The 27,876-nt window shown below is 36.8% G+C and overlaps 1 protein-coding gene across 1 annotated transcript in view; it reads right to left on the bottom strand.

Moving 5' to 3' along the window:
- Window positions 1-27,876, bottom strand: part of ppfia2 (PTPRF interacting protein alpha 2) — a 270,055-nt gene that overhangs the window by 37,223 nt on the left and 204,956 nt on the right. The window contains exons 6-13 of the mRNA XM_059325903.1: window positions 22,903-23,013; window positions 15,613-15,834; window positions 12,682-12,828; window positions 6,286-6,420; window positions 5,524-5,607; window positions 2,745-2,876; window positions 2,569-2,631; window positions 1,768-1,859 (exon numbers count right to left, since the gene is read on the bottom strand). Coding sequence (XP_059181886.1) covers window positions 1,768-1,859; window positions 2,569-2,631; window positions 2,745-2,876; window positions 5,524-5,607; window positions 6,286-6,420; window positions 12,682-12,828; window positions 15,613-15,834; window positions 22,903-23,013 — 986 coding nt within the window. The remainder of the gene's footprint in view (window positions 1-1,767; window positions 1,860-2,568; window positions 2,632-2,744; window positions 2,877-5,523; window positions 5,608-6,285; window positions 6,421-12,681; window positions 12,829-15,612; window positions 15,835-22,902; window positions 23,014-27,876) is intronic.

Genomic DNA, 27,876 nt, shown 5'->3' on the forward strand with positions numbered 1-27,876 from the left:
TTTTTTAAAATCTCTACTGGATCTTAGCCAGTCAATGTCATTTAACAACAAACGTAGAAGATGCTTCCTTGTCTTTAGCAGCTAGTTTAACAAATTACAAGTATAAAACTGTCAAGTCAAGCTTTCTTGTTCTTTTTTTCCTCCTGAGTCGACTCTGAGATAATACAGGGTATCCATAAAGTCTCTTTACAATTAAAAACAATTATTTCAAAAGGCAACTGATGAGACATCTTAATCACATTGGTTGTATGTACTCAGTGGTTATCAAAGTTTTTAATCACATTGCCTTTTTTGTATTTCAGGGACCCTGTTGATGAAATAAGTAGCAGTAAATGAACCCCTACAACTATGGTTACTCCTCAAGAGAAGGCTGTGTCATGGTTTATTGAAACAAAATCACAGGGGACAGTTTTTCTCCATAGTCGTGCCTCAGTTTGACTCACAGGGAGCCCGAGAGATTTTGGAAGCGAGGAGGAGGAGAACAGACTGACACCCTACAGCGAACATGGCAAGAAATCGAGCACTGTCTTGATTTGCCCATGTAGAGGTGTATTAAATGAACCAAAAAAAACCTTCAATATCCACTCCTCATTTTGTAATCATTTCCACATATTTGTCCGTCTATTTGCTTTTGTAATACATGTTTTAAGTTGTAAAGAGACTTTATGGACACCCTGTATATCTGTGTCCAAATACTGACTAATGTTTGGACACAGACTCGTCTTGGAGTTGTATAGTTGGCGTAATTGTAGCTCCAAAACTCCAGAGAACTGGATCTAACTTCACACATTTCTGAGAATAAACAGACTGGCAGACACAAGACACAGATAGCTTCTCCTTATTCTCTTCCTAGTGTGTAAAAACTCTTGTCAATGTAATGGCTAAATCATTGCATAATGTGTTCCAGATTGTCTCATGGTAGTAAATAGGTGCAGTGGTAGGGCTGGGCGGTATACCGGTATTACTAGTTACACCGATATATTTTTTTTACATATTATAAGAGATATGTAGTTGAGAGAATACCGCCATACCGATATCTAGCTGCTTAGCATTCAAATGGTGCTTCAGTATTTTCGCTGTTTTTTTTCTTTCTGGAGGCTGAAGCGGGCTATATACTGCAGATACTGGTATCATATGAAACTAGAAGATCAAAAATATCAGACCACCCTTGTTTTCTTCAGTTTCTTGTTCATTTTAATGCCTGGTACAACTAAAGGTACATTTGTTTGGACAAATATAATGATAACTACAAAAATAGCTCATAAGAGTTTCATTTAAGAGCTGAAATCTAGACATTTTCCATGGTTTTCTTGATAATAACCAAAATCATTATCAGGAAAACCAATAAAGAGAAGAAAACAAAGGGTGGTCTAATATTTTTTTCCATGACTGTATTTTCGCCTTTTCTGTTTTTTTCCAGAGGCTGTAGCAGGCTCAATTTTTAGGAATATACCGGAGATACTACGTCTCTTTACATACATGCCTACTTTATGCTGATAACACGCAAAAACCACATTGTTTTTCTAATGCATTTAAATGTGCTACTTCCGCCTACCGGGTTATGAGTTTTGGTGCATATCGCCCAGCCCTATGCAGTGGATCCGAATCCGCCTTAATCGGTTAATTGTTTGCTAACAGTCAGCTTCATACGTTCAAAGTGCAGTTGAGAGTTTCAGGGTCGAGTGGTCTGAAGTCATACATGGCTTCAGTTTTAATAATTACTGTTCTGCACACCTGAACACACACAAACACACACAGGCAACCTACCGTGACAGGGTGGGTTCTGTGAGGGAGCCTGCCCTCAATCTGAATTGGTCCAGCTCTGATCTCAGTTTCTCAATCTCCTCTGCCAGATGTGTCTGGACAAAACAATTTGACAAAATGTCATCACAGGACTGCCTATGATATTAACCCTTTATCGGGCGAAGAACCGTATTTGGTCACTTCAGCGGATATCCAAAATAAAAAAAGTTGCAAATTGAAGAGATTTAAAGTGGCAAATCTGCGTGAAAAAAGTCACAGAGAAAAAAGTGGGGAAAAGCAACTTTTTTCTCGGAGATTCACCACTTTAAATCTCATAAATCTGCGCATTTTTTCTCGGAATCTCGTAAATTTATTTCTCAAAATATTACCCCCCTGCCCCGGGTCCAAATGTTTTTTTTTTCACACATTCTGGCAGTATGTAATATTCTCCAATTTTCTCTAGGGTTGAAATTTGGAATTTGCAAGTATTTCAATGAGTGACCTATTAAGGGAATGCCCAAAGACTGATTGTCAGTATATCATACATCAACAGTGTTAGAGCCATTGGGGCTGATTATCTTGATATTGATGAATAGGAACTGACAGCGTGATACTTTCTAATGTTTTCCATACTGCATGTGGAATTCATGTTATTATCCTCCCCCCATCCTATGAATATTCAGCTGCAGAGGTTTATAAAAAATGAAAAGAATCCCAACAACCAACCTCGTTATTCCTCCATTAAAAAGTAATTATTAAAGCAACCGCATGTAAAATGTAGTAAGAGACTGAAAAAAAGACAATTTCTCGATCTCTGCAACCTACTTTTTCATGGATTGAATCTTCGTACTGTTTTCTGTAACCTTCCGAGTCTTGAATAAGTAAATTCTGAAAGAAGGAAAAAAATAATTAAAAGGTGAAAAAATCCACCTCATTCATGACATTCATTGGACAGAAGTGATATTGATTGTTCTCCATGGACAGAGGCAGCCGTCTTTAACCTTCTCTTCTAGAGCTGCCATCCTCTCCTTCAGGTGGAGCTGAAGACGCTCGTTGGACTCCGTGAGGAGTCTGTCCACCGTGTCCGACAGACGCTTGTTGTGCTCCTCGTTCATCTTTTCTCTCTGGCGAGCCTGGAGGGATTGCAGTGCACAATTGAAGAATTATAATTCTGAATCATATCTACTGAGTTTTTAAAAAATGTGGCCATAACTGCTTCAAAATGTTTGCTGTAAAACAACCGGTTGCCTTCACCCTTTGATGCACAGCATGGGTCAAAAATAACCCTCTTTATTTCATGCTGGCTGTGTTTTTTTTTGCTCTTTTGGAATTAATTTATTTCACGATTGAATATTCAAAGTATTCTTTGATAACAACAGATCATTATTTCAATTTTCCTTTCATACTTTATGAAGAAAACTGTTTTTCCTCAAGTTAATTGAGGAAAACCTGAAATACTCAATTATGAAATTAATTTATTGCAAAGATATAGAACATAAAAACTGTCGGGTCACTTTAGACCCATGTTGCATGTGCATCAAAGGGTTAACTACTTACTACTCAGATAGCTACATATTTACGTCATGACCCCTTATACGCCTTAGCAGGTTTCAATAAATAATTAATCTATTCATTATGTCATTTTAATTAGATATTTTTGACCAGAACAACTTTACACACAGTGCTGGGCTGCATCTCAAATTAGTCTTCAGGTTCACAGGTTTCAGATGATGTCCACCACTTCTATGTGGCATTTATTGTTGACCTGCTATCTCCGCCTAAACATCCACTGGCCACAACCACCAATTCTAAAAAAAAAAAGGACCTTGAACACTAACTGCTTAAAGCAATGGTTTCCAACCGTCTCGAGACCTTTGAAATATTTTTTGCCCGAGTCATTTAATATTGAGCAGATAGAGTCCCTATCTGGTATTTTTTATTTCTTAGATAATTCAGTTGCACAGTACACACCCCACTGACACTTCACTATAGTTAAATTTATTAAAATCAATGCAATGTTTTGGCTTGACAATTAAATAAATCTGGTTTGCATTAAGAAAAAGAAGGCTAAACAACAAACCTCTGTGATCTTTTTGCAATTGTATTTCGGTGCAGGCTTTGCCAGAATTCTCTGAATGTTCTGCTGAGTGTATGTTTTTGTCATATTTTTCACAGATTAATTCAAGGAAAAAATTACGCTTCTTGGCTTTCTGCTGAAAGAGTTTCTGTTACTGTTGCAGTGGTCGTGGGCACAGCTGTAATAAGCTAAAATGCCATGCACCACAGATGACAGTAAAATGCAAGAGGCTCTCACGCTGAGATGAAATGAAATGAGTGCACATATTTCAGGTAAGTAACATCAATAAACAGTCTAATACTGCATTTTGCTGTCATTTATGGTGTGTGGTGTTTTGCAGCCGTTGCTCAGAGAGTTGAAGATTTGTGCATAAAAACTATGCAAGGAATAAACACCAAAATTCTTACTCTCACATATAGAGCATTGCATGGTCTGGCTCCCCTATATATTATTGAACTACTTCACCCATATCTCTCCGCTCGGTCTCTTAGGTCAAACACACTACATCTTTTGTCTGTTCCACGTACCAGTTTGAAAACACGTGGAGATCGATCATTTGAATATGTGGCACCCAAACTTTGGAACTCTCTGCCTCTCCCCCTATGATCTGCTATTCCTGTGGACTCTTTTAAAAATCCCCTTAAGACCAGATATCTTTTTAGACAGGCATTTGGATGACCACCATGCATTGTATGTATTATTTTATAATTTTTCTGTTTCATTGTGTTTCAATTGTGTTTTAATTGTGTTTTAACTGTGTTTTAATTGTCTTATGTTCCTCTATCTTATTTCTTTCTTTTTATCTTCTGTAAAACACTTTGGGATTTTATCTGTGAAAAGTGCGATATAAATAAACTTTACTTACTTACAAACAAACAATTGGATTGTGCTTAATATAACTCAATAGCCGATAGTGATCAGTTAAAAAAAGCATTTATTGGTTCTGATTCCAAGTTTTTGAGAAATTGGATTGGGACATCCCTTACTTGTGACCCCTTATAATAAGTTGCATAAGTCCTCCAGTTGTAAAAAGCACTTAATATTATTTTTTGTTTTGATTGAATATTGTTAAAAAGGCTAGAGAAACCTAAGTAATTTGCATTCAAAAGCAGCATGTACATGTTTTTCATAATGTGTTTGTAAATGTAATAATTTTTGCTTTTTAGTTTGTCCTTGGTTTGTGTTTTAACTGTGTCATTTTGTAACTGTTTTGTATTTGCTGCTGCCTGTCTTGGCCAGGTCTCCCTTGAAAAAGAGGTTCTTAATCTCAATGGGATTTTCCTGGTTAAATAAAGGTTATAATAATAATAACAATAATAATGCACTAACTTACTTTTCCAATTCTGGGTTTAAATCAGGCTTGCATGCATGACTCCAAGTAGGAAGAATCCTCCTTGTGAAGCCCTTCCTGAGGTTGCATTTATACTTTCACACAGTTTGCTTTTCTCTCTTGCAGCTCGTTGGGATGATACTATAAAATGTGACTTAGAAGATGCTAATGCGATCTAAAATAAGTAGTACATCATTGCATCAATTGTGGGCATTTTACAAACCGTAGTGTGTGAAACATTGATTTGGCCTAGTGTCTGTGGTGATAAATCAGACAATGTGTCATCAGTCACAGTCGCCTCAAGCTGTCATGCTCATGCAGGAGTGGCTGCCTGGTTAACGTCGCCTGGCACGACGCCTCCGTGGTGACTCACCCGTAGCAGCTCCTGGTTCTTCTCCTCCAGCTGGCATTCCAAGTGCCTCATTCGCTCCTCAATGCTCCCGTGACGCTCTTCCGCCTACAGATGGATCACAGCATAGACAGGACAAAAGAGGGGCACGATGATCTGCGTGTTTGACAGCCTGCAGGGCAACAAAGGAAAAAAAAAGCAGTGGCGACGACACAAGCCAAAGCCTCTACCCCAAAAAACTCAAAGATGGATGTCTATCGTTTGAAAGCAGAACAGGAGGAGAGAGCCGGTTGAAACCAAAGAGTGACAAGGAAGAAGGATGGAGAACGAGGCCACCAAAGGACAGAATGAAAGAGGAAGAGAGCTCCTCCAGCACTGCCAAGTATGAGCTCCAGCCAGAAGAGCCATGCAGCTGTCCCATGGTGGTAGAACAGCCAGAGCAGAATCCCAGTAAACACGCTCGCCACAAAAACACTAAGAAGATAGATGGATGAAATCTGCTCTCTACAGGAATTGGCAGTAGCTGTGATGCCCTGTGGGACTACCTTCCTAAGAATGGAGTTCATGTCTTGGAGTTTAGCTTCCATAACAAAGTGATAATCATCGGGGGAGGAAGAGGAGCTGGAGTCAGACTATGTGGCCGAGGAAGAGGAGAGGGACATGTTGAAACGTCATGACATGGCACCACGTGCACACTTACACACAGGTATAGAACAAATCTAGAGACCAGGGCATCTGTTGGGAATGTGTCAACAGTAGTGTGTTGATGTGTTGGTGTGTTCCCACCTTGGTGAGGGCCGCTATCCTCTGGGCCAGCTCGGCCTCCACCTCCGGCAGCGTCTCCGCCTTCCTCATCGTCTGCTGGAGCTTCTGCTCTGCAAGCTCCAGACGCTCCTGTAGCTGACGGTTCTTCTCCTCCATCTGTACACATGAAAAACAAAAAACTTGACATCAGCAGGTCCTCAGTTAGACAATTTCTGAGGTATTGCATATTGTAAATTCTCCAATAAAATGTAGTCATAATAATAATTGCGTGCATAAAAATCAAAAATCAGTCAAAGTAGGGCTGGGCAAAATCATTTTTTTTAATTAATTAATTTATTTTTTATATCGATATATCACCCAGCCCTAAATTTTTAGATTTGATATGGAATTACAACATATTGCATATATTGATACAGTTAAAATTTATTTTCTCTTTCTTTCTTTCTTTCTTTCTTTCTTTCTTTCTTTCTTTAATTTAATTTAATTGTAATTTCCCAGCTTTTCTGTAATTTCCCAGCTTGGGATAAATAAAGTATATCTATCTATCTATCTATCTATCTATCTATCTATCTATCTATCTATCTATCTATCTATCTATCTATCTATCTATCTATCTATCTATCTATCTATCTATCTATCTATTTCTTTCTTTCTTTCTTTCTTTCTCTTTCCTTTCTTCCTTCCTTCCTTCCTTTCTTTCTAAATGCTGCCCTCACTAGGGTTTGTCATATTTAGTTCTTTTGTAATGTTCGTTATTCTTTTCTCATATAAATATATTTATTTGGCCTATTTTATTTCATAGGTCTTTTTTATTTAAGATTTTTTTTCATTTAAGTGTGCACTTTAAATAGCTTTGATTTTAAAAAAGGTACTCCTGTTGTTATACAGTATTTATGTTCACTTAAATAAACTGTTTCAATAAAACTACTTGTGACATGTCATATTTGGCTTTGACTGAACATTTGTTCTTACTTTGCGATAAAAATATCAGGATATATATCATATATCGATATTCAGCCTAAATATATCGGGATGACTTTTGGTCCATATCACCCAGCCCTAAGTCAAAGGTAAAGGCTTTGTCCTGATTCCATATTATGCATTAAACCTATTTAATAATATATTGCTACTACTTTCATAGAATTAGTAGTAAAATTACCTGGTCCATATGTGTCACAATTATTTTAATTACCCTCAGGGCCGGTTCAAATATTGCGCACATAAAACGCCCTTTTTTTAAAAGCAAGCGATAAAAAATATTTTCCATTATTATATTTCATTTCATACTTTTATTGAACTGATTTTTTTCACTGACCTAATTGTTTATTGATAATAATTAAATATTTTAACCCTTTATATGCCAGTTTTCTTTTCAGAATACTACCATGTTTTTTTATTTTAAAAAAAGCAGAAAATATGAATTATTTTCAATAAACTACATGCAAAGTAAAAAAAATTGTTAAATTATTGCAGCCTGGAACTTGTCAATGATCAGCAGCAGCAACAACTGATTTTGTTGCATCATTATTTTTTGTGCAATGTCAAATACATAAAAACACTTACATAAAAACAACAACAAGCTGAAAGGATGTTTGTTTATGTTATTCATTGAACCAGAAAATTACGATGGGTTGATCTGATACCACTGGCTGATGATTAAAGATCAATACTGGAAAAATCATGTATCAGTCAGGCAAAACCAGACATTAATGGTCCTATTTGCAGGGTAGTAAAAGAAAATAATGTATATTACATGAATGTCAATCAAACTGCAAATTCTGAATCACACTGCCAATTAAACCTCTCTGAACCCAACACTCGGGCAGTTTTGCCATTATTTTGTAAAAAGAGACGAAAAAAGAAACGAGAAACTGTAAAAACCTATAATTAGTCAGATGTTAAACTTTCCAACAGTCCTTGAATGCACCTTGTATGAAGAAAAATGAATCTTGCATTCTTTCTTTTTGAATGATTTATGGCACTGAATTGCACAAAAGAGACTTTTGAATACTCCCTACTTCTACCCATGATTGTGTCGTTTCCATAGAGGTGCAGGACTGAAATACTGCAGTAAAAACCGAGCCAGAGGACGTAAAACATGACAGCAGCACAAAAAAAAAAGTTCCTGAAACTGCTGTGGATCAGAGATTTAAACCTTCAAGATAAACTGCTAAAAGTTTTTCTCGAAGGCTAAACTATTATTTGTATTTTAGGAACTGAGGTTTGAGTACCTTGTAGTATTTACTTTGATTAGTCACACATTTGAGAGGCATGTTTTTTGTTTTCAAGTGCACTACATACCTAAAACCTCCTTACAATTAGTGTTTGGTTTGGAATTGGAAAACAGCTTATACCTTTTGAGGCAAGGCTTTAAACGAAGCACTTGTGGAACTTGTATAGTTTTAGTGAAAGAAATAATTAATTAGTGAGTGAGAAAAGTTTCTGTGAAAAGGAGAAAAACAAAATAATTTGTACCAATTGGAAATAAGTGCTGCAGAAGTGTATATTGTCTTGAATAACTACAGGTAAACATGGTGCTCAGCTTGCAATAACAGCAAAAAGAAGCTCAAGCCAAAAAAAAAAAAAAAAAGGAAGCCTCTTAATAAACAAATGACAAATGAAAGTAAATAAAGGCTGCTTTTGGGTGCAGAGGACATATGAATAATAGTTTACAGTATTTGTGTTTCTCCCCCTTCTGCCCTGGCTCGTAATCTTACAAAACAGTCTTCTGTGAATATTAATCCCTTCCTTCTTTTCCTTTTAATGTCAGCCGAGCATCATCGCCTGGTAGAAAATAGAATCACAGATATCTTTAGTAGGAGGATTGGCTAGTGAAGGCTCTGGCAGCGAGCCTCAACCCTTCTTCAAAATAGCACGCTTCTAGTCAGAATAGAAGCAGCTCTGCACTTGCCAAGAGTGACAGTGGCAACTTTTACTCAGCAGATACTGGAAATTGCCCTGATTAGGCATTCAGATGCATCATAAAGATGGAAATCAAACCCAGTATTTAGTGACAGTGCTGCAGAGTGACTTGTATTTCTCTGTTGTGAGTTAAGACTTTTCCCCTGCCTTCCTCGGGGCTCTGATCAGTTTTAAGACTGTTTTTTTTGGGGGAGGCTGGCTTGGCAGTCTTTGCCATCGGCGACAGATGCTCTGCTCCCTAAAGCATCGGGCCTGGCAGCTCAATAAGCAATAATTACACTGGTATGGGCCGGGGCTTGTGTATGTCAGTGATATTTTCGCCATCGCCATCCCAGTGGTGTCTGAGATGACATTAGGGGAGCATGACAGTGCGTTTTTGTTTGCGATATCCTCCCTAGGTGCCCTTCCATCCATCTTTTATGCCCTTTTGCTCGCCATTTTTCCCCCTCATCCCTTCATCCCTCTGCACCGAAGGCCAAACCTTCATCCCCTAAACAACTCATCTTCAAATATCCGCGGCCAGATCCCGGGGTTCAGCGTCTGGCACAACAACAAGTAAACTCATTACACAGCCAGCGAGGAAGTGTGTTTGTGTGCGGTAGTGGGAGCTTAAACCCAAAGGCTTTAGAGGTTATTTCTGTACGTTCTGAGGGCGCTTATGGATGCAGTTATTTTGTAGAGTGGTCTTGTAGTCGACCTGATGAGGTGCTTATGGTTGGTTGTGTACGAGCAGAAAGGGGGGAATTTGATTCTGAATTATCAACAACAGCTTTTCAATATTAAGGACTAGAATGTGTTTTCTTGCAGAGTGTTGGATGAGTAGATTGGTACCACTCTAGTGTCTATAGCAGGGATGGGCAACTTAAATGCTGCAGGGGGCCACAGTTTTTAATCGACACCACAGGGCCACATATAGGACCGTGCACTTAACCAGATATGATGAAACTGCAATTTTAAATATGTTTACAGTGCAGTAACTTAACATAGTTCATGCTCAAATGCATGTTTAACAGTATAAATAGGAATACAAAAGGTTTGAAGCAAATAAAAAATAACCACTTACTGTGATTTCTTTTTTATCAGTGTAAGAACAGCAGACCAACATTAATTGCAAGAAGCAATTTTGTGCATTTTTACACTGCACTTTTAAGATTTCATGCTCAAATGCATGTAGTTGTACTGAGGGCCACTTCAAGTGAGGGTGTGGGCCGTGTGCAGGCCGTGTGCGGCCCCGGGGCCTCCAGTTGCCCATCCCTGGTCTATACCGTAAATATGTAGCCAGCAGCCAGTTAGCTTAGGTCAACATAAAGCAGACATGTCCAAACTATTCCATAAAAGGGCCATGCGGCTGCAGATTTTTGTTCCAACCAATCAAGAACACTCCTGATTCGAACGATCAGCTGTTTGAACCCTGATGATTAAATGACTTGTTGTGCTTCTGCTTGGTTGGAAGGAAAACCTGCAGCCAAATGGCCCTTTCTTAAAGAGTTTGGGCACACCTGACATGAAGACTGGAAACAGGAGGAACCAGCTACAGTAGCCTGGCTCTGTCTAGACTATTTATTTAGACTCCCAACACTTTTTTGCATGGATTCAATTAACTAAAGGGGTTAATTGGTGTGCTTAAGCTTTATCTTTGGACAGAGCCAGGCTACATGTTTCCCTCTGTCAAGCCTTTGTGCTAAGCTAACTTAAGCTAAGTTGCTCATTTTTAGGTTCATATTAGAATTATGATTTAATCTGCTGCCTTTTAGCGCCTATCAGAAAAAAACTCAGAATGATCGTGTGTTTTTGAAGCGACAGCAAGAGCCCAGATGTGAGAGACTGGAAAATGCTGACCAATCAAACATGTTGCAGCCAAAATGTGATCCAAAATTGGGGAAAAATAACAACATCTGCAACCAGGTTTGCAGATTGTCCTGACAGTAGCATGTAGCTACAGGTAGCAGTGCATGTAGCATGCCTGGACCACATGACCATATATAGAAAGAGTAGACATAACTGTTACTTTTTCTTGAGTGTACTGCATAATCTAAAACTATGGCCATGTTTAAAATGAACATCCGACATTGTAACATTTTAGATTTTACAGAAAATATGGAAAAGCATAATAGGTCTCCTTCATTTTAACTTATATTTGATGGACACATGTGAGAGTGATATCGATCATGTAACTCTCCACCAGAAAGCAAATAAAGAGAATCTCCCAAAATGTCAAACTCTTGCTTCAACAGAGTCACTTTCTTTGCAGCAAAGCCAAAGGCTGCTCGTGTGTCTCATGGTGTGTGTGTGTGTGTGTGATTACTTCTGCTCATATTAGTGTGACATTCTTTCTCTCCTTGCAGAGCTCAGCTGGTGCTTAAGCCTGTACTCATGAAAATGTCACTCAATCTTCTATGGCCGGGCAATTTATCTAATTGGCTGCAATGAATCACAAAGAATCATCAAAAGGAGAATAAATCTGTGTCATTGTTTGGCCGCATTGTGCGGCATTACATAAGTTATGAAGATGACTTTCAGGAGCTGTGTGCATCTGCTCAAAGTAAAAGATTCAAATTCAAAGCCATCAAAAATCCTTCCCCGGTAGTAATTTCCTCTGACCTTATTTGACACAATGTCAAGAGGTTTTCTCATTGCCAAACCTCTGTGGATCAGCTCTAAGGGCTTTGCTGACTGACAGGAACCATCTATCTTACACAACCAGCTGCATGCATCTTTAATTATTTTCTGAATCCAGTTACATAGTTGAAATAAAGTGACATTTTAGCTGCGAATGGTCCATGTCAGCAACCACCTGGACCCACAGACAAAACAACAGAACAAAATAGACAAAAATAACCAGTTTTTGAAGGGAAAAAACTAGGAATCGAAGTATCTCGACAATCTCTCAGGATGAACCCTTTATTGGTAACTTCAGGTAATATTTCGAGAAAAAAGTTGCAAATTTACAAGATTAAAGTGGCAAATCTACAAGAAAAAAGTTGCAGATTTAAGTGATTTAAAGTGGCAAATCTGCGCAAAAAAAAAGTTGCAGATTTACGAGAAAAAAGTGGAAAAAAAATACTTTTTTCTCCCAAATTCACCACTTTAAATCTCATAAATCTGCACATTTTTTTCTCGTAGATTTGCCACTTTAATCTCGTAAACTTTTTTCTCAAAATATTATTTTTGTATGTTTTTTTTTTTACACATTCTGGCTGTATGTAATATCCTCCATTATTCTCTAGGGTTGAAATTTGGAATTTGTAAGTATTTCAATGAGTGCCCTATTAAGGGTTAAAGTGGTGAATCTGGGAGAAAAAAGTAGTTTTTTTTCACTTTTTTCTCGTAAATCTGCAACTTTTTTTACGCAGATTTGCCACTTTAAATCTCTTAAATCTGCGACTTTTTTTCTTGTAGATTTGCCACTTTTTTTCTCAAAATATTACGTGAAGTTACCAAATATAGTTCTTAGCCTGATAAAGGGTTAACAAACACTGCATGGATTATACAGACCTGTCTGAGGAAAGCCTCCTTATTGGCCAGCTCGTTCTCCAGCTTGTCGTTGATGTCGTGCACCGAGGTGGACTCTCGTTGGGCGCTCAGGTAGCGTTTTTCCAATGTCACGATACGTTCCTCCATGTCCTCTTTCTGACACATGGCCTGCACGCAGACACACATAGTCAGAGCAATCACAGCAAAACAGAATGAAGAAATAGAGATGAGAGCTAGAAAACTATTTGAGCAAATCTTCCTCCACTGACGAGTGAAGCCTGTTTCTTGTGGCTTCTTAGTTTTGACTTAAAATGATAGTTTGGACAAGTGGAGCTGCATGAGGTGCCTATAGATGGTAATTGGTGCACCATCAGTTTACAGTCAGGAGCACCAACATAGAAGCTAAGTACCCGTAAGGATCGGGGCAGCAGCAAAACCTATTTCCTCCACCTAAAATGGCCCACTTAAAAAATCTATATCAGTTTAAGCGTACCTTATATTTAGATTGTTTTCACTGCTTTACCTTGCCACCAGACATCGCTGTTTAAGTTGATGCAGGGGGGATTAAAGCCGTCACTTGTGAAAAAAACCCACCAGACTCCATAGCCAAAACCAGTAATTTTACCTTGCAGAACACATTAATCTTTTGAAATTTCAAACATGAATTTTGCAACTTAATATCTGCACAGGCTACATTTATACCACTCAATAATATCATTACGTAGATGGGTCGGTGACAAATAAGGGATGGCAAGATGTCAAATGGTGTAACCACAAATTAATTAAAAATATATATATTAATATAAACTTTTTCCACCTACAGTGTATTTAGGGTGGACTTATACATTAAATAAGTTCATTTTAAAAACATATTTCTGAGTATTTCTACACTTACACATTTCGTCAATATTGAGCAGAACCATTTTTTTCTAAAGTTTTGATAAATTTGTTATATACCATAATGTTGCAATGTAAACGTGGATTGTTTTTTTTTTCTCATTTTAGTTCACTTTTGTTTTCCTGTATATAGATATGGATATCAGATTTATATGAAAAAATAATAATACTGGTTACACCAACTGACAATGGATTAGATCACGTCATTGACCCAGATACATTATGAGTGCAAATACTTCTGTAATGAGTATGAAAGCACAAATTCCACCTAAAACTTTTTAATAACATGTTGAGAAGCCAACACACAATTACAGAACCCGACAATGAAGTTTTTGAAATCAGATTATCCAAATATATAACATGACTTTTTGACTAATCTGCACCAGAAACAAATCAAATACCAAATGAGACAAACAATAAAACTTCATAAAATTGTGATCTTGTATCTCACACTGTCGCCATTGAAACAAAGCTACTGCAACATTATCTCTGAAGCTCTGAGAGTTAATTTCCTGCAAGGAGGAATAGCTGTAGATGCAAACCAATGTTAGCACATGTGCTTTCCAAAACCACACAAAATGAAGGGAGGGTCCAGATAAGGACATGTTCGCTAGGCGACAGTCACTGCCTCTGCCTGCATCGTTAGCAATCAATAGTAATTTCAGCTAAGGAGGCTATAGGGAGGGATCAGCTTGTATCCATGTATGTCCACTTCACTGGGGTGATTCTCATAAAGCCAGTCTAAGTTATGTCTGTGAAGATTATAAGGACATACTTTATTAAACTAAATATATTTCACTTTTATATGAATGAACAATATAGCCATAATGAGGCACAATTCATTGTTTTGTGCTAAAATAATGTTTTCTATATTTTTAAACATATTTTTGATTCATAAATTCATTACCGTAGTGCGTCCAGATAAAAATGTCATGGTTTCCCCTACACTTATATAGAATAAATATTTAATAAACTTAATAACTTAATAATAAATATACATTTGTATAAAAATGTATAATTTAACAGAATATCATCAAATATAATGCTTTTTAACAATGTATAAAGAATAAAATCTGAATGAAAATTGATGAGAAAAAATGGTTAAATGTTACGGTAATGATAGAATTGTTTGAATTAAAATATGTGTACGTTTTAATAAAATACATTTTGGTGATACCCGCTACCCTTGAGCATATTAAAGTGTTTGCCAAACAAACCAAAACAAACCTGTTGTTGTTTTTTTTATTTCTATTTAAAAATGTTTTATGGTAATGAATTTTGTTGCTCACACAGTGTCTCTAAAAATGTCAGAAAATACATAAAAATTTTAAAAAATTGATTATAAAATCATATTTAACAGTGACTTTACAATGTATATGTTATAAAGAGTCAAAGAAAATATGTATTCAATGCTCTTGGATTTTTTCCATGAGCTGCACCATGTTCATGAGAATCACCCACTGGCATTCACCTCACACACACATACTGAATGGGCTTATGCTTGTGCTCCTTAATTGCCAATGAATGACACAAACATTCTCATTTCGCCAGGAAAGTGGCATTTAACTGGCTGCTTTGGTGCTTTACGTGTCAACACTTCAGCTTGAACTGGTGTTTAAGAACCAAACAGTGGCAGATGTAGAGACAGCTGCTTGTTTTTCTTGCAAGTGTTAGTATGTGTCCTTGAGAAGTGTTTATGTAGCCTAATGGGGCGTGTCTGGTTGCATGTTATATTTATAGGACCCGCTTGTGTGTGGCTGTTTATGAAAGACATGTTAATAAAGCAAAAAAAAGGTACCTTAAATAAGCAGTGTGCTTTGAAATGTGTGTTTGTGTGTGCTTGTGAGAAATACATAGTCATAAAGAGGGAGTGTGAGAGTATATGCTAATATGCTAATAGAAGCTTTTTTTAGGCCTCTGCTAGCTTTCTTTGATGTCTGTCTTGCAACTGTTATTCCCTTGCAAATGTGTGTGCATGCTTTTCCCCATTCCCCAGTGTGTGTGTGTGTGTGTGTGTGTGTGTGTGTGTGTGTGTGTGTGTGTGTGTGCTGTAACCTCTTTGATGTCCCTCTGGTACTTGTTGTTCATCTCCTCTGACTTGATGAGGTCCTTCCGGGCGGTCTCCAGCTCCTGCTCCACCTCAGAGACCCGGGAGGAGAGGGAGGACATGCGCTCCTTCATCTGGGCCAGCTCGTAGTTCTGCTTCTCCAGCAGGTCCTGCAGCTCCACCACCTGGCTCGCCTCGTGGGCCGACTCCAGAGAGCCGTTGGACAGACGCTGGGGGAGAGATGATTAAGGAAGGGAGAGCAACTTCAGCTTCAGTTTGACAACAAAATTAATGCATTTCATTGCCCCACATAGAATTAACTCAGGAATCTGTGGTGTTGGATCAGAATAAATATTAATGAATGCACACAGCAGGATACTTCATTTTTATATAAATGATTCCCTTCATGAAAATGCTTCAGTGCACATAAAATAGTTTTTGTTGTATTTAAACGTAAAAGAAAAATTCACATATAAATAAGGTTCACATATGTATTCAGTACATACACTCAGTAGCCAGTTTATCTGGTACACCTGTACATTACTGTGCTGCCATAAAGTTTATTTTTATGATGCCTATAATGTTCAGGTTTTTGCTACTGTCAGAGAGGTATTGAGGTCATAGTTAGTGGTGGTGATGGCCTGAATAACATTAAAAGCTGTTTATCATTTAATAACAATATTCTTATGTGATTAAATGCTAATAGACAACCTTGAATGATTAGCTAGCCAGCTCTAATGTGAAAGTAATATTGTTTAAGTATTTGTAATAAAATAAGTTGTTAGCAAACCATTCATATCTAACGTTAGTATCACTGGTTAATGTTTGCTAATGATCCTAGGTTGTCTATTAGCATCATATCTAAATTGTTCGCTAACGCTAGCGTTAAATGCTACATTATTAACGTAGCAGACAATCATAACTTATTTAATAATACACGCCAGGGCAGTTATAACTTACATTTGGAGCATCACTACCAGATTAAGCTGGATGTAGCTTTTAGTAATTTCGATGTTCATGCTGCTGTTCTTAATTGCGGACTGCGCCTTTCATATTTATGCCCTCGTATCAAAGCTACGTGATTGGCCGAAATGGAGGGAGAAATCTGATTGGCTACTGATACTTTCCACTTGGAAAAACCATACAGTATATGGGGAAAACTGCATTTGTGAATGGAGCAGGAGAGTCTCAATAAACCTATTGATAAATTCAGTAAAGTTCAAACATAAATACAGGTTCAACAGTCTGTATAAGTATCACATCAAACTATAACTGCACATTTGTTTATTTAACCCTCTGAATCCCACCAAGTGCCATTTATAAGTTAACAGTAACAAGCCACAACAGATTATGAAAAATAGATACATTAGCAAGACTGAGGATGAACCAAGTGAAAAATAATTTCCTGATTTCTTGCCATGCCCTGGCTCCCTGCAGTGTAACTGAAGTGGGCCTTGAGAAATCAGTCTCGCTCCCACTTCAGATACCATTTCTTTCTTTTGAGAGTTACACACATTAGCACTTGAATAAATTCAGGTTCAGGAGCTCAAGGCTTTGGATCACTCTCTGCTTTGATTTTTAGGATGGTGACAAAGATTCGGTGACTGAGAATCACTCCACACTCCATCGGGAAAAATTGCTTTGACACTTGCATTAGTAATATGATTAGGTTTCACTGAGTTCTCACTCTGTGCAGCTCCACGGGTCTCTGCATGAGATAGATTAATGAGGGGGATGCCAGAGAGATGCAGCTTAAGCAGGGGTTTAGAGCCCAGAATAATGCATCAGAAAACAACTTCATTATCAGTGTTAAATAACACATAGCCTCTGGCAGCACTGAATTAATCTGTTAAATAACACGTTTTTTCCCTTTGTGTTTGAAATGTAATTACTGTAAAGCAGGTGGAGGTGAAGATTGAGGGGGAAATGATGTCTTTATTCTCCATCTCAGCCTGTCTCTCTGCTGTATCAGGCCCAGCTGCCCGTCCTCGGCCATCCATCTGTGAGGACCAACCTAATTGGGCCTCTCTGCCGGCTGCCTGTGATCAATGATTCACCCGAGCAGGGAACAAGACCCACTAAATCACACCACTGATTTTAATACCGGCGCTCCGGCACCGGGCCGCTCTCATAAAAAGGACCAACGGTGAGGATTTAGCTCGACTTTATTACGAAATGTCTCGACAGTCCCACGGATGATACATTATGCATCTGTGGCTCCCATTATTGTGCTCGCTCCAGAGTCTTGTAACATTAAGACACCTGGTTTTCAAGATGGAGAAAGTTTAAATGGCTTTTTTTTTTAGAACCTGAAAGAGTTTTGACAAAGTTTTGTCTCACCATGAACAGGTTCATTTTAAGGGTCAGCTCACCATTAAATGAAGTTCTCAAAAGTTTGTAAAACAACCTTAAGGCACTTTACTTGAGTGTTACCATTGTATTCTGATTCATACTCTATTACTATATTTCATAAGGATTTATTTGACAGTTGTACTTACTGGAGTTGTATTGCTAATTTTACCTTTAAAAAAACATCAATACTTTATTTTATTTATATAATTCTGTTTTACCTACCATATAAAGTGGTGGAATGTAACTAAATACTAAATTTACTCAAGTACTGTACTGTATTAAAGTACAAATTAAATTTACCTGAATTTAACGTGATTTTTTCCTAATTATGCAACTTTATACTTTTACTCCACTACATCTCAGAGGGAAATGTTGCACTTTAAACTGCATTAAATGTGTCATTTGACAGCCTGATTACTTTTCAGATGAGAGGTTTCCATCCCCTGTCTGTTCAGTGGAAACCATGTATCTCCAAATATGTTGATTATGTAATGTTTGTAATAAACTGAAGAATCGAGTTTTCCTTTGTGTGATGAGAAAATTCTCCTAGAAAATTCTTATTGTGCTAAATAAACTGAAAAAGTTTTTAGAGACACGTAGTTCGCACAGGACAATCACATTACCACCATATGATGATTTATAAACAATGATAATACCACTACCTCCTACCCTACTCTACCCTCATTTTTTATGCTGTATTATATGTTTTTATGTATGTCACATTATTTTATGGTTTATTTTACCTGTCTATCTAATATATAATGCTAATGCAATGTTTAGTGTATGTATATTGTATATTCCTGTCATGTATGATTTTTACTTTAAGCACACGCCTGCCATATAAAATGTGCTATATAAATAAATTTAATTTTATCTTGATTTGATTTAATAAAATATGATAAATTAGTGAGATTAAAATACCAGACAGTATAAAAATGAATTAAATTAGCACATATTTAAACCTGCATAGCAGTAAAATGCAACAAAAAGTAATATTAATCCAAAAACATAATTTTCACAGTATGGTATTAGTACTTTTACTGAAGTATCTTATAGTATTTGATGAGAACAGAATGCCTTCTTCGTGTCATATCATTTAGAAATATAAATACTCACGACTCTTTGACTCTCGACTCTTTTTCTGTTACTGTTTTACAAAAGTAAAAGGTAACGCAGGTGTAGAGTGCGTCAGTAACTCTGTTCTGTGGCAGTGATGGGCAGTGAGACTAATCCAGGACCAGTCCTTGACTGAATGTTTGCTGAATGAAAAATTAAAACAGAGAAGCAGCAGGCCTCGTCTGTCAGACTGCATTAGCTGCTTATCGAGCAGATCCAGGTCTATTCTGGAGGTTCGAGAGCTCGATGGGTCAATACGCACTTCAAGAGCTGCGCTTTCTTCCCCGCTTTCTCACTCTGACTCTGTCCTCCCGTCTCTCTGACCTCGCTCCACCTGTCACATTAATGACAACCAAAGGACACGTGCGAATCAAGTGGAAAGGATTGTGTTCCCAAGGAGACCTGCGTCCTGCACATCAGGCTTGTCATTTCCAGTTGATGGCAGCTGCTGCTTGTGACAGCAGTGACAGTGACTGACCAGTCTTCTCTCACCTGAACATGTTTTTTTTTTGCATTTGAAGCCCACCATTTTTTTTTTATTCAAAGAATTTTTTTAATTTTTAATTTAATTTAATTTAATTTAATTATTTTTATTTTTATTTTTATTTTTATTTTTATTTTTATTTTTATTTTTATTTTTATTTTTAATTTTTAATTTTTAATTTTTAATTTTTTTTTAACTTTAGTGCCTTTATGCACATTAACAGCCAATTAACATCACAAAGGAAAACAAATCAAAACATCTTGAGATTGGGTCTCATCTGTCACACAAATAGCACTCTAAAGGGTATTGCACATATTTTATCTGGTTCTGTATTCCAAAAAAAGGGATATTTTAGATAATAATAGTGTTTAAGAGTCTTAAGCGATACAGTCGGTAACTGGGGTCCACCTTCTCATAAAAACAGGTACTTTTAGCTGTAACTGGGCAGTCATATATTCCATCATGTAGACATGTTTTACTTTCTGTAACCACTGAGTGATCATGGGGGGGTCGTATATTTATTTTTTATTTTATTGTTGTACAATGAAAATGGAAAATAAAAAATGTAAATCACAAAAAAAGATAAACAATAGCTCCTCAATAAAATTGAGGCAACAGATTGCACGCAATATTATTAATTAAATCTATTAATTAATCAAAACTAAGTTACAAGTTAAGTTAATAACAACTTAACAGGAAGTGCCTGTCAATTAAAAACAGACTAATTCTATTGTGTTGGATTCATTCAAAACTCTCTTGATTTAGAATTACATACACATAAAGATTATATTTAATCTGATCAAAATAAGTAGATTCTATTTCAAACATTTTTATATTAAAGTTACTTAAACAACTGCCTCAAAATCAAGAACGCATTTATATTTAATACATTTTATCAAATATATTAAGCAAAATGACGACAGAATAATTTATTACAGTGTACATGCAATTTCTTTTGCACACATACATACAAATTAAAAACAACACACGTCCATTTTCAGTCCTTTTATCTTCACAAAACAGGGCAGACGACGGCTGTCTCCTCATTAGCCCATCCCTCCGCACAACACACCCTTCATCTTTTTTACTCCCGACATCCCTCCCCCCTCCTCCTCCTCCTCCTCCTCCTCCTCCTCCAGCAGACCGGACGAGTAATAGCGTCTCCATTGATCTTCCCAGGTATCCTCTGTAAGATGCAGATGCTGCCGTCTGCATGTAAAAGAGGATTTCGAAGGTCTGCTTCGAGATTCGAGGCTGGCTGCTGGTTTTTTGGGGCTCTGATGCTCTGAGTCTGTTTTGTGTAATATACACAGAAAAATCTGTAGTGTTGTTTTTTCAGTGTTAATAATTTTGAGTTAGTGAGTGTTGATTTTGGAGTTGTTTTAACACTTGTAGTGATCAAAAAGCTCTTAGAGTTAGATTCACTTCAGTTGGAGTTGGTTTTCAGATTTTGTGACTTGTATGTTCGGTAAGAGACAGAATGCACTTTTTATGTATCGTAAAACAAAACAATGAATGTTAATTATCACATGAGTGAAAGGAAATAACATGATTTTAGTGTTGAAATTACACTTTGTGTCCTAAAATAACAAGATGTATGTTAAAAATCAACAAAAAAGGAAAAGGAATAACCCAATTTCGAGTTAAAAGTGCACTTATGTGGTGTCATAAAACAACAGCAAGGGTGTCAAATATTTAACACTATTAAAGAGTTAAAATATTAACACTTTTCAAAGTGTAATTTGAACTCAGAATAATTATGATTATAACTGTATAAACTCAGAAAAAGTGTTAAATTTAACACTCTTTGAGTTGAATTAACACTCCCGATTTTGCTGTGTAGTAAAGGTGGTAGCAGTGTCTTTAAATTAATAATCAGAGGGAGATTTGTATTCAGGGATGCAGGTCCATGTGTGCTGCTGCATAATAGGAGAGGCTGAGGTCACAGCGAGAGCTCTCATCTGACTGTGGGTCACCTTCACAACACCAGCAGAGCTAAATGTATGAACCCTTTTAATAACACATTTAATGACATTATACTGACAATTAAAACAGCAGGAGGAAATCAATGTGCTGGATTATTTGTGTCGTACCACCAAACGCTGATTTTGACATTGAAGACGTTTGAAAATAAAAAATATGTGCATGTTTTATATTGTGTAAATATTTGAAGTATATATAACTAGAGGGACAATTTAGGATATCAAGATCGTGTCCTCTTTGTTGGAAAAAAATCCCATATAGATTGTGTCGCTTGTATATTTTTACAGTTTTAAGAATAATGATGTTACTGCAAGGCTTCCATGACTTTCATTTTATTTCTCTTTTAGGACTTGAAAAGTTTAGGAAGTCCAAACCAAATGAGGTAGGTGACTTTAAAGACAAATGATCTAGTTTCAAGCATGTTTTTCGAAGAAAAAGGGTGGCCTAATATTTTCTTCCATGTTGTGTTGTATTTGTTTGTGGAGCCTTTTCAGTTTTTCTTTTAAGGCAAATTGATATTTATTAGGTTAAAATAAACTGATTTTGTATCTTTTTATGCCAAAATGTAACAATATTTCCGGCAGTGTTTTTGTACAGTACAGTAAAAGCATTTTGATCCACATGTTGGGACGTTAAATATATAGAAAACAGGAGAAAAGGATCTGACGTTTTCCCTTATATAAGTTCAGTTCAGTGTCATAATAAACTAGTTTCAAACCCAGTTAGATGGATTCAGAGCTTTACCACCCTTTACTTGTTGACATATGCCAAATGGCATATTACAGACAGTGACACCATGACATTTGACCAATCATTATGATAATAATATAATAATATTTACTTTTTTGACCTTGACCTCCAATGTAAAAATGAAAAATTTAGAAGAAAAATCTGCAAGAACCAGTGGTACAAACAGAGTTATTCTTCAAGGACTTTGCAAATTTACTTGATTAAAGTGGCAAATCTACAAGAAAAAAAGTCGCAGATTCAAGAGATTTAAAGTGGCAAATCCGTGCAAAAAAAGTCACAGATTTACGAGAAAAAAGTGGGGAAAAAACAACTTTTTTCTCGCAGATTCACCACTTTAAATCTCATAAATCTGTGCATTTTTTTTGTCGTAGATTTGCCATTTTAATCTCGTAATCTTTTTTCTCAAAATATTACCCCCCTCCCCTGGGTCCGTAAGTTTTTTTTTTTTTTACACATTCTGGCTGTATGTTATATCCTCCAATATTCTCTAGGGTTGAAATTTGGAATTTGGAAGTATTTCAATTAGTGCCCTATGAAGGGTTAACAAAAACCAGTGTCGATCCATATGTTAAAAAGATAAAAATCCATTTTATTATCTATTAAGAAGGCTCACCTTGCCATGCACCTTCTGTTGTTGTTCAGTGCCGTCCAGTATGTCCTCTGATCCGTCCCCGGAAGCCACTTTTCTCTGAATGTGAGCATTTTGTTCCCGTAAGGCCACAATCTGCAGGATGGAAACAAGCACACAGATTAGAACTGAAATAAAAGAATCATATAGAAATATTTTTTTGCTGGAGAATATATAAAAATAGACTGTATGCATGTTGCATTTTCTTCAATACAACTTTGCAGCATAAGCAGAGCACGTTGGAACCTCAACGTTTGATTATGCAATACCAGTAAATTACAGTACGTCCCTCCGTGTGGAATTTATGGAACATGGCTTTAACCAACGTGAAGCTGGCAGCACATGATACAATCACTGTAATTATCACGTTGTGTGGACCGCATGTCTCGTTTCACCACCTTAAGCAACTGTCCTGAAGTCATAATCCTGTCAGACGGGTGACCGACAACAACAATAATTAGCTTCTTCCTTGACAGACACCATGTGATTATGGCTGTCCTCCTGATGGGGAAGAGAAAGGTAGACGGTGTACTCGGCTGCGTCTTGTCTCTCATAAATAACTCCGATCCCCCCCGAGACTTGGTGGTGCCGCTTGTACTTTCCAAAACAAGACTTTACAGAACCTGAAACTTGTGGGAGTAATGTAAGCTACATGAAGTCATTTGAAGCATGCAAAGTATTAGAAACGACCCACAAAATGTCAGTTTCTTGGGAAACATCCTCCTCTTATCTGACTTAAGTGCAGCTTTAATAAAAACACTGCAGTAATTTATTGAATCATTTATTTATAGCAGGGATGGGCAATTCAAATGCTGGAGGGGGCCACAATTTTTCATGGACACTACCACAGGGCCACATATAGGACCATGTGCTTAACCAGATATGATGAAACTGCTATTTTAAATATGTTTACAGTGCAGTAACTTAACATATTTCATGCTCAAATGCATGTATAACAGTATAAATAGGAATACAAAAGGTTTGAAGCAAATAAAAAATAACCACTTACTGTGATTTCTTTTTTTTTCAGTGCAAGAACAGCTGACCAACATTAATTGCAAGAAGTAATTTTGTGCATTTTTACACTGCACTTTTAAGATTTCATGCTCAAATGCATGTAGTTGTACTGAGGGCCACTTCAAGTGAGGGTGCGGGCCGTATGTGGCCCCCGGGCCTCCAGTTGCCCATCCCTGATCTATAGTGTGACCCTAAACTAAGTGATGTTTATAGATGGTTTATCAACCAACCATTAACCATTTACAAAGTGCTATACATATTTAATCTTTAAATGTTTTCAACCAATTTCTTAAAGGTACATGAATCATTTCAAAATCATTAACATACTTAATATGGTGTTAAAAATGTTAAAATGAGTGCAACTAAAACTATTAATTATAATTTAATTGTTTGTTAATGGTAAAGTAACTATAAACATTAATATACCATCTATTTGTCATTTATAAATGATTTAGTTAGTTAAGCATTAATAAATGATGTATTCACCATTCTAAATGCCGTATATAGGGTTTATAAATGATGATTAAACATGAATCTGTTTACCATTTATAAATGATGGTTATTGTAAAGTGTTACCGTAAAGTGTGCCGTGCTGATAGTATGATGTGATTAAAGCTGCAAATGTTCTAATCTCCCAATCAACCAGGACTCTCGTGTTATTGCTTTTTTTGCTCTTTCTTTTTCCAATTTCCAAGCGTCACAATATAATCTATAGTGTCCATACAGTCTGCTTCAAAAAAGAGTTGACAACACAGTAACTGGAAGGTCATCTTTGTTCAGAACAAATAAATTGGAACGCATGAAAATCTGCTCCTCTATAGGAAGGAAGAAAATTGCATTTCTCTCAGCAGCAGATATTTGCCGTGAAAGAAACAGTAAAGGGACAATCAATGACACAACTGTCGATAAAAAAAATAATAACGCTCTCAAGTGACTTTGACATGATTTGGTTTAAACTCCAACCTGCTCTTACTGACAGGATGATGTCAGGATTTGGTTAAATTCAATCAATCAATCAATTTTTATTTATTTAGCAGCTTTCAAACAAATCCAGTTGTAACTCAACGACACGGAGAGGAATGCATGCTGAGTAATGAAAATAAGAGTAAATAAAATGATAAAATGTATTACATGTAAATATACACTACCGCTCAAGTTTGGGGTCACTTAGAAATGTCCTTTTTTTTTTTTAAAGAAAAGCTCAAGTTTTTCAAATTAAAATAACAGACACACAGTGTAGACATTGTTAATGTGGTAAATGACTATTGAGGCTGAAACGGCTGATTTTCTTATGAAATATCTATTATATGTTGTCCTGTGTTCCAGTGGCACATTGTGTTAATCCACATTTATAGTGTTGATACATGTGGGAGTGTCACAATGCAACATGGGACTTTTCCAGAACTTTGAAATCATGTTGGAAGACGACTATAGTGGAGGGAGCTCAGATATAACAGGTATAAGCTCTCAAATACTTTTTGAATTTCATTTCTATCTGCGACAGAGGCTGAAAAATTGATTATTTAGTAGGAAGCGTTGACACTTCTGTTGAATTTCCACAAAAACTTCAGGTTTTAGGCGATTATTTACAGGCATTTTTTACAGCCGTTTTAGGCCTAAATGGGTTAAACTTCACTTGGCTGTCAACCACTTCTATGTCAGCAAGATGGCGGCAGGTGCATTATAGCGGACGTTGAAATATGGAGACATAGCTTGTTTTTTTGCTGCCTGTACACGCAACCTTTATTGACGTTTTTGACGGGAGAACAGGCTGGTTTTTGAACAGCTAAAAGAGAAGAGTCGGAGGGTCTGAGGGGCCTTTCTGCTTTGTAAATTGGGAACATTTGACCGTAAAATATGATTTTGTCGCATCGATAATGAGTGTTTACCTCACATTAAACTCAAACTGCCTCCTCAGAATTCACAATAGCTTCTTCTTCTTCTTCTTCTTCTCCTTCTCCTTCTTCTCCTTCACTGTTTGCACACTGAACGTCTCTGTTCATTATTTTTAACGAGGGCGTGATTATGCCTCCATATGTTTCTGTGCCATTATTCTGAGATTGTGTGTAATTTCAGATCAAACACTAACACCACCTCTAACAGAAAGACACAACAAATGCTGAAGATGCATCTCCATCTCTCAAATGACACAAAAGGAGACGTTTGACAGCTGCAAAATGAACACGACGCCTATTATTTCTCTTTGATGTTGTCGATCTAAGGCAGACATGTGACGGAGGGGGAGAAAAGGGACGCGAGGTGGACGTTTTTTACCGCACAGAATCGTGATTGCCTGTTTTTTTTCTCTCTGTGTTGATTGAGACGACTGTCAGAGGTAATGTGATGAAAGGGAGATTGGACAAATGAGAGGAAGAAGAGTGAGGGGAGGGTTTCTTCGGAGTATAAAAGATTGATTTGGTCAAGGTGAGAGCTGGGGGGCGGCACGTCTCTGCTGCAATGCGCTTAACCCTTAATAGGGCACTCATTGAAATGCTTGCAAATTCCAAATTTCAACCCTAGAGAATATTGGAGGATATTACATACTGCGAGAAAGTGTAAAAAAAACATACGGACCCGGGGAGGGGGGTAATATTTTGAGAAAAAAAAGTTTACGAGATTAAAGTGGTAAATCTACGAGAAAAAAGTGCGCAGATTTATGAGATTTAAAGTGGTGAATCTGTGAGAAAAAAGTTGCTTTTTTTCCCCACTTTTTTCGCGTAAATCTGCAACATTTTTTGTGCAGATTTGCCACTTTAAATCTCTCAAATCTGCGATTTTTTTTTCTTGTAGATTTGCCACTTTAATCTAGGCAAGGCAAGGCAAGGCAAGTTTATTTATATAGCACAATTCGGACACAGGGACATTCAAAGTGCTTTACAGGGGCAAGATTAAAATACATAAAACACATTAGAAGACATTTAAAAGCGAATTAAAAAAAAAGAAAAAAAAAAGTGAATGAATAAAACATTTAAGAGCGAATGAATAAAAATTACAGGTTAAAATGGAAACAGAAAAGTCTTCAGACTTGATTTAAAAGAGCTGAGAGTTGCAGCAGACCTCAAGTTCTCTGGGAGTTTGTTCCAGAGATTTGGTGCATAAAAACTAAACGCTGCTTCTAGTAAATTTGCAACTTTTTTTTCGACCCCATTTTGATATCCACTGAAGTTACCTAATATAGTTCTTCGCCTGATAAAGGGTTAACCCTCTGGGGTCTGAGCGATTTTGGCCGATTTTGATTACTTTTGATTTTGCCCTTCATGTAGGCCTACCACATAAAAAATGTTTACTATACCCATATTTGGTATCCATTTTAACTTTAACCTACTTTATCATCATATTGAGTTGAAAAATTATACTATTTACTGCAATAAAAACCACAAATACGCTCAATGAACTGTTTTCGAACTTGAAAATGTAAACATAGGATACAAAAATGAACATATAAAAAGGTAAACATTTAAATATAATAAAACTATATACAAAAAAAGTCCCATAAAAACATGTATATTTATAGCCGTTTTTTTCCTTGTTAGCTGCAACTCTTTAAAACAAAGTTTGAAAAATTACACAGAGAGCTACACCAACACTCAGATATTACTATCAAATTAAAACTATCATATCTTTGGTTTTACATGACCTAGGAATGTCAAACAAAAAATGGGAGAAAGTTTCAAGTCTGTACTTTGGAGTGAAGTTGATAGCAGCGCCTCATGTATCCTAGTTTTTTTGTTAAACGTTGCGTGATCTGATCAGGACGGCACGATCACAGACCCCAGAGGGTTAAATTTGCAATCAATTGCGCGATTTGGAGCAAATGCATCTTCACACAAACACACTGTAAATACACACAAAACTACACTGAACGGCATTTATTTGTGCCTCTGGGTTTCTGGAGAGAAGACTTGACAGCTTTACACTGACAGTATAAGAACAAGCAGAATA

This window comes from Centropristis striata, chromosome 22 (assembly GCF_030273125.1).
Source record: "Centropristis striata isolate RG_2023a ecotype Rhode Island chromosome 22, C.striata_1.0, whole genome shotgun sequence".
Lineage (NCBI taxonomy): Eukaryota > Metazoa > Chordata > Actinopteri > Perciformes > Serranidae > Centropristis > Centropristis striata.